The 15643-nt window shown below is 43.4% G+C and overlaps 1 protein-coding gene across 1 annotated transcript in view; it reads left to right on the top strand.

Moving 5' to 3' along the window:
- Positions 1-15643, top strand: part of CPEB4 (cytoplasmic polyadenylation element binding protein 4) — a 211834-nt gene that overhangs the window by 21552 nt on the left and 174639 nt on the right. The window contains exon 2 of the mRNA XM_075068113.1: positions 13072-13132. Coding sequence (XP_074924214.1) covers positions 13082-13132 — 51 coding nt within the window. The 5' untranslated portion in view covers positions 13072-13081. The remainder of the gene's footprint in view (positions 1-13071; positions 13133-15643) is intronic.

The raw sequence follows: 15643 nt of genomic DNA on the forward strand, positions 1-15643 counted from the left end.
TCCTCAGGAGCATGGGAAATTTTCCACATCACATATTTTGGTGAGAAAAATAGCCATTTTATGGATATAGCATGAAAAATGAAATTTGTGTTATTGAATGGCCAGAAAAGTAAATGAAAGGGATCACTTAGAATTTGTGAGATAGAATTTTAATTCCTTTGGTGTAGCTTTAGAAACTATATAGTGGATCGATCATCCTGCCACTGGATGCAACTAACTGCTATTTATTGCAACCTGAGTTACTCCTATCATGTAGAGAGAGACAGGCCTCAGAAGTTAAGGAAGAGAGAGACACACTCTTGTATAAAGAGATGGAATTAGACTTTCCTCAGCAGGATTCTAAAAGGAGTGTCAGATTTGTAAATGGCTCTTATTGATTTTATATTTGCGATCTAAAAAAATTAGGTTTGATCATGAAATCCTTGGAGTGAAAAATATTTCCTCCGTCATCTTCTGCCTTCTTCTGAGCTTTATGCAATGCTCACAGCTCATCATTTAACCAATGCAAAGTAACCAAAAACAGTGTAGCTGGTGTCTGAGATGCTTTTAGCCAGTCCATGTAAAAAAAATTCCTTCAGGCAGTCTAGAGCCCTGGGAGAGTGTCAGTTTCTTTGATTGCTTATTGTAGCTATAGCACCGAAGATAAAAGTTTAATGCATTTTTATTTTCTCAGAGCTTTTAAGTATTCATCTGTGCTGAGCAGTGCATCTTCCTCCATATTATTATATGGAGATATAGCAATCTCATAGAGCTGGAAGAGACCTTGAAAGGTCATTGAGTCCAGTCCCTTGCCTTCACAGCAGGACCAAGTACCGTCTCTGACAGATTTTTGCCCCAGATCCCTAAATGGCCCCCTCAAGGATTGAACTCTCAACCCTGGGTTTAGCAGGCTAATGCTCAAACCACTGACTTATCTCTCCAGAATGTGGGGGGTTAAGATTAACAGATACAGTATCAAGTGTTTGGTGGCTGGGAAGTGTAGTGGACATGTATAAAACCACCAATAAATAGAGGCAATAGTAGTCATTCACAAATAAGAAGTTAATAGAACAGATGGCAGGCAAATTAGTTTGAATAAAATCAGGATTGCCTCAAAGTTTATCATTGGAAGTTTGTTATTGTGGGCTACATGTACTGGTTCTTATGAGTGCTGGAAGGCATGCACTGTTCTGGTACTCTAGGATTGCTCCTGAATGCTGGACTAACTGCTGGAACTGATTTCTTTTCTGTCTCTACCTCTGCCTGTTTTTGTTTTTAACTAAAACAAGAAAGAGGGTAGATGAAGTTTGGGGATCTCCTAACTTTAAACAGCTACATAAAGATTGCTCTAGTGTCTTTTGCTGTAACATTGTGGATTTCCCTTGTAGCTCCTAGGAAGATGCTTATTATGCTAATTTCCTTATTCCTCTCCCACCCTCCCAATCCCAGTTCAGTTTAGTTGCTCAGGAGAGGTCAGGAGAGCGATGCCCTCTTGCTGACACACAAGTAATCCAATCTTCCACCCTGTTGGGCTGCCAGGTTGAATTCGAACTCATTTGATTGTATTGCCGGGCTGTTGTACCGACTCTGCCATCGGAGCTGGGAAGCTGATACACTTGAAGAGAGGAAGAAAGTTAATTAGTTAATGTAAGAGGAAAAAAATAATCCCCAAAATTTTGCGATCAACTTTCTCTGTTTTTTCTGCAGCTTCCTGCAATAGTTAGCACAGGGCCTACTCTGAGCTGTGCACGCAGCTTCCCCCCAAATAGAAACGTGAGCAAATGCCAGCAGTAACTGAGAGGCTTAAGATGAGCACTCAGATGTGGGGTGGTAGGGACAGGTTGGGAGCATGTAGGGGATTAACAGTGTGGTCCCCACCAGCCACATGGAAAATGCTAAAGAAAGTCCATACTGTCTTTTTGAACACCCTCTGCATTGGGACCTTCCTTTAAAAGGGGTTGGAGTGGGGCAACTGTTGGATGATGAGTCCAGGAAGCCAGAGCAGAGCTGCTGGGGGCGAGGAGCCAGTGCGGAGGTACAGGATCTCTGTGAATGTCAAAGGGCCTCCAGCAACACCACCTAAATCTGCCCCGATCTGGGGAAATTTGCATAGTTTGGGGGATAAACCCTTTGTTCTTTTGTGGGGGATGGAGGAGAACTCCGCCTCTGTGGGAAGAATTTACCCTGCTGCAGGATGGTGTGATGGAGCCCAGTGTTATTAATGGAACTGTCTGTATTTGTTATGTACCCGTCACTGAGGTATCCAGGTGCTGCTAAACCATATTTCATTAGTTTGGACATGCAGGGACTGAATTTCCCAAAACAACCAAACTTCCAGTGAGATATTGCCTCTGATTCTGATCTCACTTAGAAGCAATGTAAATTAGGGGCACTCACACTGGTATAAATCAGGTCCACTGTATCTTGAGACATCGAGTGCATAACTCTCCACCAGCACCTATTCATCCCTGAGTAGGAGGCATTTGGGTTCTAGAAAATCCCAAAAGGAACTAAAGGGGTGTGGAGTAAACCATCAAGCCTCAGGAATGAATCATATACTGATGTATGTATTGCTGGTATGGAACATGTCTGCCAAGCTTTGGGAGCTTTACAAAGACTATAATACAACATTTAATCCTTAAAATAAATCACATTTACCCCTCTGACTTGACAGATGAACATGGAGGAGGAGGACAGAGTTAACAGCTGCTTCAGGACCTTCCCAGGGGGTGGCATATACCCTTCATTCAGCTCCTTGATTTAATGATTCCTCACTCATACACGCTAGCTGAATGGAGACCATTTGTATTTTATATTCTTATGGTTTGGGGGGAGGGAGAGGGAGTGAGGTGAAGAAGAAAGGATCCAAAGTCTATGGCAATCGATGGAAGATCCCTTTTAACTTCAGGGGGTGCTGGATTAGGCCTTAAGAAAAGAAAAGGCAGTGATGAAGGAGAGAGGGAAAGGGGAGGAGAAGAAATAGCAAGGGAAGACAGTGAGACACACGAAGAGGTAAATAATAACTTCCATGGGTGATATTTGTTCAGCATCGTTCCCCTTCCCATAGTTGCCAGCAGATCTGCAGTCTTGCTGCAGAAATCAAGCCCCTGCCCCTGTTTCTCCCACAAACACAACCTGTTTTAGTGCAGTGAGTTGTCAGATAGGCTGGGGAGGGACCAAACACTAGGAACAGCTGGGATAAGGACTGTCAAGGTCAGAAGGCAGTAAGAGCTTATCAATTATTTGAGAGGACAGAGTCAATAAAAGGATCTTTTCAATATAAATATCAGCTGTATTGGCTGTGATGGGACTCAGAGGAGTGAGTTGTTCACACCAGACTAAACTCCAGTAGCCCTGGAAGATAAATTTTGTTTGAAGGAAGCCTTCACAGTATTACTTCGGTAGCAGCTACCTTTTCCATGCTTGCCCCAGCCCAGTGATGGGTCTGTGGTCTGAACTGTCACCCCACCATAGGCACCATCACACCCACATAATTTCTTGTGCACACAAACACTTGTCCTCACATGCATACAGTCACACAGGGTCTCTCTTACATCCTCTGGCACAAATGTACATGCATCCACATGCACTTGCCTCATACAGAAATATTCACTTGCACACACATGCACTTGTGTGCTGGCACAACGCTACTCCATACAAATGCTCACTAACATACATTCAAAGTGAATCCACATTCACATACAGGCATATTCATACCCACATCTTCCCAAGGTTGCTGACACTGGTTCAAGCTGCAAGTCTGTTATTAACCATGGGAAAATTTCCCCAAATTCCCTACTGTAGAAGAAGCTTGAGAATAGAGAAGGCAGCTGGATACTAACTCTTGGCACATTTTAGAGATCTATAAGGTGGCCATTAACAAGTGGCCTGTTTAGGAATTTGAGTTTCTCAAAGGTTTTCTGTTTGCCTTTGCACTCTGGAACTTGGCACTTTAATGGTAGCTGTGTCATGTAAAAAACAACACCCTGATGTGAATATTCATCTCAACAGATTTCTGACCACCAGCTCCTAGATTTTTTTAAATTAAATAGTCTACGTCACAAGGCTTAGGATGAATTAAAAAGACAGTACCAAGATTGTCTGGGATTTAATTTGATTATTTGCCCCTTTATCTATTTGCAAAGTCCAGGTATTTCTTTATATGTGTGTATTTTTAATAAATGCTTCAATGCCTTTAAAAAAAAAAATCAGAGGCAGTCGCCCAGTACTCAAACAACCCTACAAAGCAAACCAGTGCGCACACCTTAATGTTCACAAGCAGCCCCACAATCATAAAACTGTCTGTCGAGCTTAGCGCTCATGAGCCAGCCTATGTTTCAGTAAGGAAGCAGATTTCAGTTTCAGGCTTCCAGGGAGTTACTAATGAGTTATTGCTCAAGGAAGCTGCCTTGAGCTTTGTGAGTTCTGAGGCCCAATAATACATTCTTTGTGCACTGAAGTTAATAGAAGAATTAGGTGCACAGGGAATGCAGGACTGGGCATGTGGTAAGTTGGAGAACTGACTAATACCTAGAAGCAGGGAATCAAATGCATGGACATGATACAGCTGTAAGACTCAACATTCTTCTACTTCCTTGCATGGTGAAAATGTTTCTTTATTCTATATTTGTCTGTGTGATGCAGAAACCATGGACATTAGATATACTATTACAATAAAGTAAATATTTGCTGTGTAATAATTGCCATGTTCATGGCTAACAGATGCTATAATTAGGGTTCAGTAAAGGTTTCCTTTATTACCTCTGCTTTTATCTGATCACGTCTTTCTCAAAATCCTCTTTTTAGTCTGAAATGTTTTTGCTTAGTCTTTTCCAAAAGATGGATTTATCATTTCAGCAAAATAGGTTCAGCCATGCAAGAGGGTGAAGTTTGATGGAGAACTGCATGCAATATGCTTAGGAGGAAGCGTACTTGCCCAGATTCTGAGCTGAATCTGAATTGTGTTCAGTGAGACGTGGATTGCAAGGGAGAACAAAGGCATTTGAACACCACCTAACAGATCTTGGGTTCTTGGTCTGGCTGCAGACTAGAACCAAAATGGAACCAGACTGCAGGCATTTACAATTAAAAAGGTTGTAGAGGAGTTTTTAAACTAAGGGCTGGGGAAAGGCCGACAGATGCAGCGGAGCACATGGTTCGGATAGACAGATCCCTTATGGGAGGGTTTATTAAAGGGGATACTCTATATCAGGGTTCAGTAACCTTTGGCATGCAGCTTGCCAGGGTAAGCACCCTGGCAGCCCTGGCCGATTTGTTTACCTGCCGCGTCCGCAGGTTCGCCCGATCGTGGCTCCTGCTGGCCGCAGTTTTCTGTTTCCCACTGGCTGTGAAGTGGCGTGGGCTGAGGGATGTACTGGCTGCCGCTTCCCGCTGCCCCCCTTGCCCTAGAGCTGTGAACCGCAGCCAGTGGGAGCCGCGATTGGCCAAACCTGCGGAGGCGGCAGGTAAACAAACTAGCCTGGCCTGCAAGAATGCTTACCCTGGTGAGCCGCGTGCCAAAGGTTGCCGATCCCTGCTCTATATCCTAGTAAAGAGGAGAGGATAGAAGTTCATAAAGTACAGGCAGGAACTGAAGAGACACAGTCAAATGAAAAAAAGTGGCAGAGTACGTCGTGCTGGTGGGGGAGAGGCACTATATGTGAAAGCATAGAGTCATATAGTAAAAATATTAAATGAATCAGACAGTACTGTAGAATCTCTATGGATAGAAATTCCATGATTGAATAATAAGAGTATATCAGTAGAAATATACTAGTGACCAGGATGGTGATGGTGACTGTGAAGTGCCCAAGGAAATTAGGCTACAAAAACGGAAAACTCAATAATAATAGGGGATTTCAACTATCCCTGTATTGACTGGGCACATGTCACCTCAGATGGGATTCAGAGATAAAAATTCTAACCCTTAATGTCTGCTTCTTGGAGCAGCTAGTCATGGAACCCACAAGGGGAGTGGCAATTCTTAGTTTAGTCCTAAGTGGAGCACAGAACCTGGTCTAAAAGGTGAACCAGTCAGTAATAGCAACCATAAAGTAATTAAATTTAACATCCTTGTAGGGGGGAAAATATCAAAGAAACCCACCACAGTAGCATTTAACGTCAAAAAGCGGAATTTCACAAAAATGAGGAAGCTAGTTAAACAGAAATTAAAAGAAACAGTGACGAGTGAAATGCCTGCAGGGTATGTGGAAACTTTTTAAAAAACACTGTAATAGAAGCTCAAACTATACATATACCCCAAATAAAAAATAAAACAATAAAAGGACCAAAAAAATGCCACCTTGGATAAACAACAGAGAAAAAGAAGCAGTCAGAGGCAAAAAGGCATCTTTTAAAAATTGGAAGTTAAATTCTACTGAAGAAAATAGAAAGGAACATAAACTCTGGGGAGTCATGAATAAAAGTGTAGGCCAAAAAAGAATTTGAAGAGCAACTACCAAAAGCCAAATACCGACAGCAATTTTTTTAAAGTACATCAGATGCTGGAAGCCTACCAAACAGTCAGTGGGACCACTGGGCAATCAAGGTGCTATTGGACTACTTAAGGAAGCTAAGGTCATTGCGGAGAAGCTGACTGAATTCTTTGCATCAGTCTTCGCCTCAGTGGATGTGAGGGAGATTCCCACATGGAGCCTTTCTTTTCAGATGGCAGATCTGAGGAACTGTCCCAGACTGAGGTGTCCATGAATGAGGTTTTGGAACAAATTGATAAACTGAACAGTAATAAGTCACCAGGATCAGATGGTATTCACCCAAGAGTTCTGAAGAAACTCAGATATGAAACTGCAGAACTACTAACTGTGGTATGTAACCTGTTGCTTAAATCAGCTTCTGTGCCAGATGACTGGTGGATAGCTAATGTAGCGCTGGTTTTTAAAAAAGGCTCCAGAGGTGATCCTGGCAATTACAGGCCAGTGTGCCTAACTTTAGCACCAGGCAAATTGGTTGAAACTATTGTAAAGTACAGAATTATCAGACACACAGATGAACATGATATTATTGAGGAAGAGTCAACATGGCTTTTGTAAAGGGAAATCCATGCTTTATCAATCTATTAGGTATTGAGGGGGTCAACAAACATGGACAATGGTGATCCAGTGGATATATACCTGGACTTTCAGAAATCCTTTGAGAAGATCCCTCACCAAAGGCTTCTAAGCAAAGTAGTCAGTCATGGGATGAGCAGGAAGGTCCTCTCATGGGTCAGTAACTGGTAAAATGATAGGAAACAAAGAGTCTGAAGAAATGGTCATTTTCACAGTGGAGAGGGGTAATTAGTGGGGTCCCTTGTGAGACCAGAGCTATTCAACATATTCATAAATGATTTGGAAAAAGAGGTAAACAGTGAGGTGGCAAAGTTTGCAGATGATATCAAAATACTCAAGATAGTTAAGTCCAAAGCTGACAGTGAAGAGTTACAGAGGGATCTCAAAAACTGGGTGACTGGGCAACAAAATGGCAGATGAAATTCAGCATTGCTAAATACAAAGTAAGCACATTGAAAAATATAATCCCAAGTATACGTACAAAATGATAGGGTCTAAATTAGGTGGTACCACTTAAGAAAGAAATGTTCAAGTCACTGTGGATAATTCTCTGCAAACATTTGCTCAGCAGCAGACAAAAAAGCCAACAGAATGTTAGGAACCAATGGCAAATGTCAGAAGACAGGATACTGGGCTAAATAGACCATTGGTCTGACCCAGTATCGCCGTTCCTATGGCAGCTCTTGTCCCCAGCCTGAGTGAGAACAGCCCAAAGCCCAAATTAATTTACACCTGGTTATCCAAGATTTAATTTACACTACAGCCTTTTGAGCATTTGGGAATAACCTGTGCGCACAAGTGCTTTGGCCATGCCCTCTTTTCTCTGGTCACACCTCTGTCTGGCTGTGACGTATGCTAAGCCAGCTGTTTGGCACCTGTGAATGCTGTCTGTGTAGGGGAATCTCCTAGGTAGCTGGATAGGTTGACTTTCCAACTCTTTTGGTGGACCAGAGTGGAAGGAGGGGAGGGTGGAATCTGTTCCATTGTCTTTATGGCTGTTCTTGTTGGAGGAAGCAGCCCTCTCTATTCCATCCCTCAGACATGATGACATCTTTGGTATAAACCCACCTGGTATTTTTTGTATCCTGGAGTCTGTGTGTAGTCTGGCCTAGGTATCATGTAGTAAGGTTGCTGCCAGAAATCTGTACAGCAATCTACCTTCCTTTTTCTCCAACCCTCAGACCACAACAGATAGCTTCAGAGGAATTGCTTATCCCTTTCCAAAAAACAGCTTTCTGGCCCAGATTCTTAAAGGTATTTAGGCACCCAACTTCCATTGATTTCAATGGGAGTTAGGTGCCTAAGTAACTTTAACAATCTTGGCCTTACTTAGCTTTTAGATCTTTTCTGGAGAGACAAAAACCATGTGTGCAGCACCTCCAAGAGTCAAAGCAACAGGAACCCCAGCGTGGAACACATCCCTCACCCGCAGTACAAGGGTTCAGCAAAAAAACTGAGTCTGGATTTCGCCCAGCCCACCTCTCACAGGGGATCTCTGAACACTCGGTGAAAGGTAGAGACTTTAAAACGCCACCACGTGGTTATCAAACAAGTGTTCCACCTTTACTGCTACAGGAAATGTAATATATTCAGTTCATGTCTGATTCTGTTCTGCCTGGCACTTTATGTTGTCATTTATATCTGTGCAATGTGTATATAAATACACTACCAAATACAAATGGCAGGGTTTGATGCCTGCCTTGCTCTCACTGGGGCCAATGGAGGGCAGGTAGCTTGCATTTCCCCTGTTCAGGGGCTGCAGGACCTGATGCAGCATCGGACTAGGACAACCCTGAGGATTGTCCTGCATTGTACCTCTGATTCAGTGGCCCCTGTGGGCACAGGTCTGCCTCAGCCATAACCCTTCTGCACCTTCTCTGCCTCCTTTCTCCTCCACCCTCTTGATCCCAATCCCCGAGAAGAAAACACATGCTGCTTTTATATACTGCTTGTGCACCCTCCACATATACATACTGCATGTACACATGCTGCGTACAAACACTGCTCATGTGCACTATACTCATACACACTGCACAGGCACACTGCACACACACACACCCAGTGCACATTGATGAGACACACTGTATTGTGGAAAAGTTCCATAATATTCTTTAGCCTTTCCAGTGAACCCATACATAATCATTGTATGGGTCTGGGTCAGTGTTGCCTGAGATTTGATTTGAGGTTTGTTTGCACCCTAGACTCAAAGCCCAGTTCAGGGGAGTTTTGAGAGTGGGGCAGATCACTGAACAATGCCTGGATTGGAACCAACTGAACTGTTGGCCTGATCCCTTGCAAAGGGAAGCTGCTGAATTTCACACAATCTGAGTTGCCACTTGGTAGCCCAACTTGTGGGATGTGAAGGGCCCCAGTATTCGCCAAACAATATTGTGTCCAACTGCATCAGTGCTATTTAAGGAAGCTGCGCCATATCACACTGCCACACAGGCATTTGCAGTTGCCACTTGTGACCTTGTGGAAGCCCCCAGAATAGCATCCAAAAAAAGGCTGCCAGGAACAGAAAGTTCAATGCAGGCTTATATTGCTTGAAAGTTCTGCTGCAGTGTCCTTGAGTGCCCTCCCTCTGCCCTCAGTCTTCGCTTCTAATGTTTTATGCTCCTCTAGCTTAATCCATTTTACAAAACATTCCATCCCTGTATCTCTCCGCCTCATCAACTCTCTGGGTCTTTTGAAATCTCATTTCAAAGCATCTCCTTTCTCCCTTGCCTCTGCCTCTTATTTTCTCTCTCCTTTATTAGCCCTAGAGTTGGAAGCTTTCATTTATTCCATATCCTGACTTGGCATCACTGTTTTCTCTCATTTCGACACCTTTTACGGGCTTGACCTGTAAAGCACTCAGGATACAACGTGTTTGAAAGATGCTCTAGAAATGAAGGGTCCAGGCCTGCAAGGCACACTGTGCTCTTGACTCCCATTAAAGTCTGTGGGAGTTGAGGGTGCTGAGCACTTTGTGAGTTGACCCAGAAGGCTGCATGAAGTTGTATTGTAGAGCTGGGGAACCCGGTCCTCATTTTAAAGTATACTTGTGAAATTTTCTATAATAGCTGGTTGATAGCAGGACTCCTATTAAGGATTTTTTTCCCCTAACCTCTTCCTCTTTGGATGTACACATGCTACTTTCTGTAGTAGTCATATTGCTCCTTGTAGCGTCCATCAAATTCAGCACTAAACAAATACTCACTAGAGCAAGGTCTTCTGAAAGTGTGGATTTCTAGTCTTGCCTACTTTTGGTTTTGTCTGTGTCTTGCCATCATAGACTGAGCTGGAAACTGGGTCTGAAGCAAGCTTGAGACTAAGGTATGAGCAGAATAGAGTCAGTTTTTAGCAAAGGTTGGAGCAAAATGGACAGTAAGCAGATATAGTGGGACACTGCTTAATGCTGTGTTTTAAGTCAGGCAAGAGGGTGGTTAGCAATACTACAGTGGGGGGGTTCCAGACATACTATTAGCACAGAGAAAACTTACAGGAAGAAGTCTTTTGGCTCATGGTCAGATGGATCTAAAGTACTGTACATTAGGAAGAGAAAAGGGGGACAAAAGTCTGCAATAGTCCAGTGTTCCCCCAACACAGTGGGGGACTAGGGTTGTTTTTCCACTGTATTGGTCTGGAGCTAGCCAAATACGTTGTAATAATGATAATAGAATAATTGTTGTATGGTTAGTATTAGAGCTAGCAAAGCTGACTGAAATCCAGAGGTGGAGTGGGCTAGGGGAGGGACTTTGGAGTAGGGACAGTATGTGGAAGGCACTGAAGAGGAGGGACTTGAAAACAAAACCGTACACAGCATAACAGAGAAGGTGAGGGAAGAGAGAATGATAAAGAGATCCCCCAAGACTTCAATCAGAAGCTAAGGGTGTCTATCTGAAAGGGAGTATCCAACCAAGTGAGTTATAAATCTGTTTTGTGTTTTTGTGTGGCACAAGCTATACGTTAATCAGTCCCGAGAAGCATTCATTGCATTACATTTTGACTAGCATCCCTTCAAAACTCCCACAATCCCTATTAGGAAGGTTCAGAGCATGTGTGTCTCCTAAAAGCCATAGATGTGCCAATCTCCTTTCACTTCCTATGGAATAAACTAAAAACATTGGGCCAGGTTCAGATCTCAGTTGTAGTTTATTTCTGTAAATCAAGAGCATTGTTATTTTTAAGTACTTGGGAACTATTCTAATTTCAAGGTGATGGGCACCATGTAGATTAGTAAGTAGGTAGGTAGTATAGCAACTCCATTGATTTCAGTGAAGTTATTCCATTGGCATGAATGAGACAGGATCTGGCCCACACTAAGGAAACACTGTTGACCTCACACTATTTAAATACTGAGGAGAGATTCTCTTGAGCAGATCAGGCATATTCTACTGCCCGGTTTCCTCAGGAAGGATGGGATTTTGCATGTGTTCATATATTACTGAACCTGAAGTGGGGCCCCTTGGGATGAATGGTGGTGAGGGAGGAGAGAGGAAGTAACATTAAGCTAGTATCACACAAACCAGACACCCTCTTTTATTGCTTCTAAAGGATAGGGTCAACAGCAACCATCTGGGAACGAAAAAATCTCTGAGGGGCTATAATGTAGGTCATGTGGACTGTGTAACAATTAGGCCTTGTTGCATGATCTGGAGAAAGTGCCTCCTTCCGGAGCCTTCCTCACCTCCTCCCCAGATTGCCATTGCTGGAACCAAAAAGTATTGTGGTTGTATCAGGACGAATTCCAAAGAAACCCTCTACAATCTGGAGAGTTGATCCTGGGACCTTTGGCTCCATGCCACAGGCCAAGATATCCTCATCTTGGAAAGTAAACACCCACGCCATTAGCACTGCCGCATCTGTGAAAGATACAGGTCAATCAGACTTGCATGCTGCTGAAGCTGCCAAACTGTCACCCCATTACAGTGTCGTGGGAATCTTAGCCATTTCATTCCAGCCCTGGCTGATGCCTCCCCAGCCTTGATAATGAGATGCAAGCTCTTTGATTTGCACACCTGGAGCAGAAAGACCTTTCCCAGTGGAGCAACCATATGTGCAAACTTCAGGTGTCCTAGCAGTGACTGCATATGCTTTAGTGTGATTTATTTTTAGGGACTCTGTTTCCTTTACTGCCAGGCTACGTAATGTCTTTCTAACTTGTCCCCTGGCAACCTAGATGCCATTTTAATGGCGTTTATCTCATTGCCCTCTAAAATGGGATCTCAATGGATAGCTCTTCTGATTCATTAAGAGCTAATGGAACAGACAGCAAACCCCCTAACCAGTTTGCAAAATGGTCTGGCAAGGCCGCCTCTGGATTCCTGGTGTGCTGCATGAGGCTCTGCATCGAACAATCACTCTGGTTGGCTTGGATTGAGGAAACCTCCCACTCATATCAGACTTGGTACCTACCTGAAATCCAGTTCATAACCTGCTGAGACAGTTTTCAAAACCTGTGCTAGATGCCACCCGGCTCTGTCTGGGCCAGGGCTGAGATTGAGTTGCTTGTGGTTGGTACTGGCTATAACAACCCTGCTGTGATGGCCCCGTCAGTTACTGTGGAATGTAAGCTTTCATGTAATATGCCCAATCCCTTGCTCCCAGAGTACTAGTCCTTATGGCTTGTGATGATCTCCTTCAGAACATGACATGATGCAGGGCTAAGTCTCCTGACAATCAAGAACTCGGAGGACAAATGCCTCTGCTGGAATTGGAGGCCATAAATGCAGCAGAACTGAACTGGTCCCGCTGAACATCGTATATGTGTGCATGCAGTTGGGGGCATGGGGTGAAGAACAGACTAGGTCTTTATATGGAAGTGTTTGATAGCATGTTAGGGGTAAATGATTAATAGATTTACCACTACATAGATCTGCAGATGTAAATCACCCAAGTAATGGGTGCACACAGGGATTGAAGAAAAGGGAGTGGAGTGGCTATATATCACTCCACACCAAGATACTAGGCTGGGGTAAAGAATTTTCCTCAGTTTTTCTTAGATTGTCTGTGCAATGCTCATTTCATTTGTTCCTGATAGGTTTGGAGGGATGGCTTCAGTAACACGATTTCACTGCCAAGACTGCAAGGCCAAAATCCAGGTAAGGTCACGCAACTCTTTATCTTTTTAGGCAGGGGGTGTGTGGGTGTGTGTGTATGTCTTGTGAATTAGCTCTTAAAAATCATGTTCTCTGACACTTCTTTGGAAGAGTAGAATTTGTTCACTGGTGTGCTTGGCCAAAATTTCAGCTACTGCCTTCACTGTTGGGCACATTTCTGTGTTCTCCATCTAGAAATGGCTGCATTTCCAAGGTGTTTGAAGGGCTCTGGGGTTTTTCAGGATGAAAGGTGCTTATAAATGTAAAACAGTACTACACAGACATGCACATATATTAGCATTATATACTGTGCAAATATAATCTCTTCTGCCATCAGCCCTCATAGTATGACTCATATATTATGCTTACCCACAAACTCTCTGAGAAATATTACAATCTCAAAGGGACTGAGCAGTTATCTGAAAGGACTTGTAGTATGAAAAAAACCCCAGAGCATCTACCATAAAAATTCAACTCTCCTGACTTTGGTTTTCCCCAGGTAGAGAGAAAAAGTCAAAGCCAATACAATATAGCAAAATGATATGTATATTTATATCTGGTATGTCTATACTAAGTGAGGTTATTCTTCTCTTGATACCTATGAATAAAACCTACTGATGCCAAGGTGAGGGTTGTGTGTGCACATTAAGGGGACAGTATATCCTCACATATATATATACCTCTACCCCAATATAACATAAATTCAGATATAATGCGCTAAAGCAGCGCTCTGGGGGGGAAGGGGGGGTTTGCACTGTGGCAAATCAAAGTAAGTTCGATATAACGCAGGCCTTGGCTACACTGGCGCTTTACAGCGCTGCAACTTTCTCGCTCAGTGGTGTGAAAAAAACACCCCTCTGAGCGCTGCAAGGTACAGCGCTGTAAAGTGCCAGTGTAAACAGTGCCACAGCGCTGTGGAGTACGTGCAGCGCTGGGAGAGCTCTCTCCCAGTGCTGGCGCTGCGACCACACTCGCATGTCAAAGCGTTGTCGCGGCAGCGCTTTGAAGTTTCAAGTGTAGCCATACCCGCAGTTTCACCTATAATGCAGTAAGCTTTTTTGGCTCCTGAGGACAGTGTTATATCAGAGTAAAGGTGCGTGTGTGTGTGTGTATATATATATATTTACAGTGTATATACACACACACACATTATGTATGTATTGTACCATTAGTCTCCATTTGTCATATTCACTCACAGTAATGGCAGGTGATGTGCACATCACATTCCCAGCCATGCAACATGTAGCCAGATACTTACTGGGCCTATTTAATTCCCTCTGTTCTGGGATTCTGACCAGCTGTTTTGTACACCCCTTTGTTATGAAGGGGTCAAGCATATACCACTATCCAGTCAATTTAACTATATTAGCACCAGGGCTCTGGTCTAGGGTATGGGAAACAGTCTCTCCCTGTAGTGCTGTGCTGCACATACATTGTGCATAGATAATAGAGATTCAGAGATCCAAATGCCAGAGGACACATTGAATGATCAAGGTTCTGGACAATCATAGGAACTTTTAATGACACTGACTGATTGTAGAGGACACGACCCTATTTCAGGTAACTGATGTTTGAATAATCAGGTTTGTACTATGTTTACAAATCTACAAATGATTTCAAGATACTGTGTGAATAAACAGGTACAAGCCTCTGCTTTGACTTCCAGTGATGTTTTACTGAATTTCTGAGCCACGTAGTTTTCATCCTGGTTGTTCAGTCATGCAGAGTCAAACTAGTTTGTGAAAATCCAGCTGCATATTAAATCACTCCACCATCATACATCCTGCTGCTGTCTGAAACTGTGGACACTAATCCCTCTGGAATTAGGAGGCCTGGTTCTCTACTATCTGCACTAGCTGCTGTTGACAGCAGTAATGTCTGAAACAGGGAGTAGCATACAATTTGATTTTCAGGAAATTGGGTTACTATGGCTGGAAGATTGAACACACAGACAGTCAGGTCTACAAAGACATGTGACAGGTCAGGCAGAAATCTATTTTTTCCTGCAGTTTATAAGAGGCATCTGTACAGAGGAGGCTTATAGGATCAAATTCACTGAGGCCTGGTCTACACTACGCGTTTAAACCGATTTTAGCAGCCTTAAACCGATTTAACGCGGTACCCATCCACACTACAAGGCCCTTTATATCGATATAAAGGGCTCTTTAAATCGGTTTCTGTACTCCTCCCTGACGAGAGAAGTAGCACTAAAATCGGTATTACCATATCGGATTAGGGTTAGTGTGGCTGCAAATCGAGAGTATTTGCCTCCGGGTGGTATCCCACATTGCACCACTGTGACCGCTCTGGACAGCAATTTGAACTCGGATGCTGTGGCCAGGTAAACAGGAAAAGCCCCGTAAAATTTAGATTTTCATTTCCTGTTTGCCCAGCATGGAGCTCTGATTGCTGTGGCAAATGCAGTCCCAAATCCAAAAAGAGCTCCAGCATGGACCATACGGGAGATACTGGATCTGATCGCTGTATGGGGAAACAAATCTGTTCTATCAAAGC

The sequence above is a fragment of the Chelonoidis abingdonii genome, chromosome 7, assembly GCF_003597395.2.
Source record: "Chelonoidis abingdonii isolate Lonesome George chromosome 7, CheloAbing_2.0, whole genome shotgun sequence".
NCBI classification, from domain to species: Eukaryota; Metazoa; Chordata; order Testudines; family Testudinidae; genus Chelonoidis; species Chelonoidis abingdonii.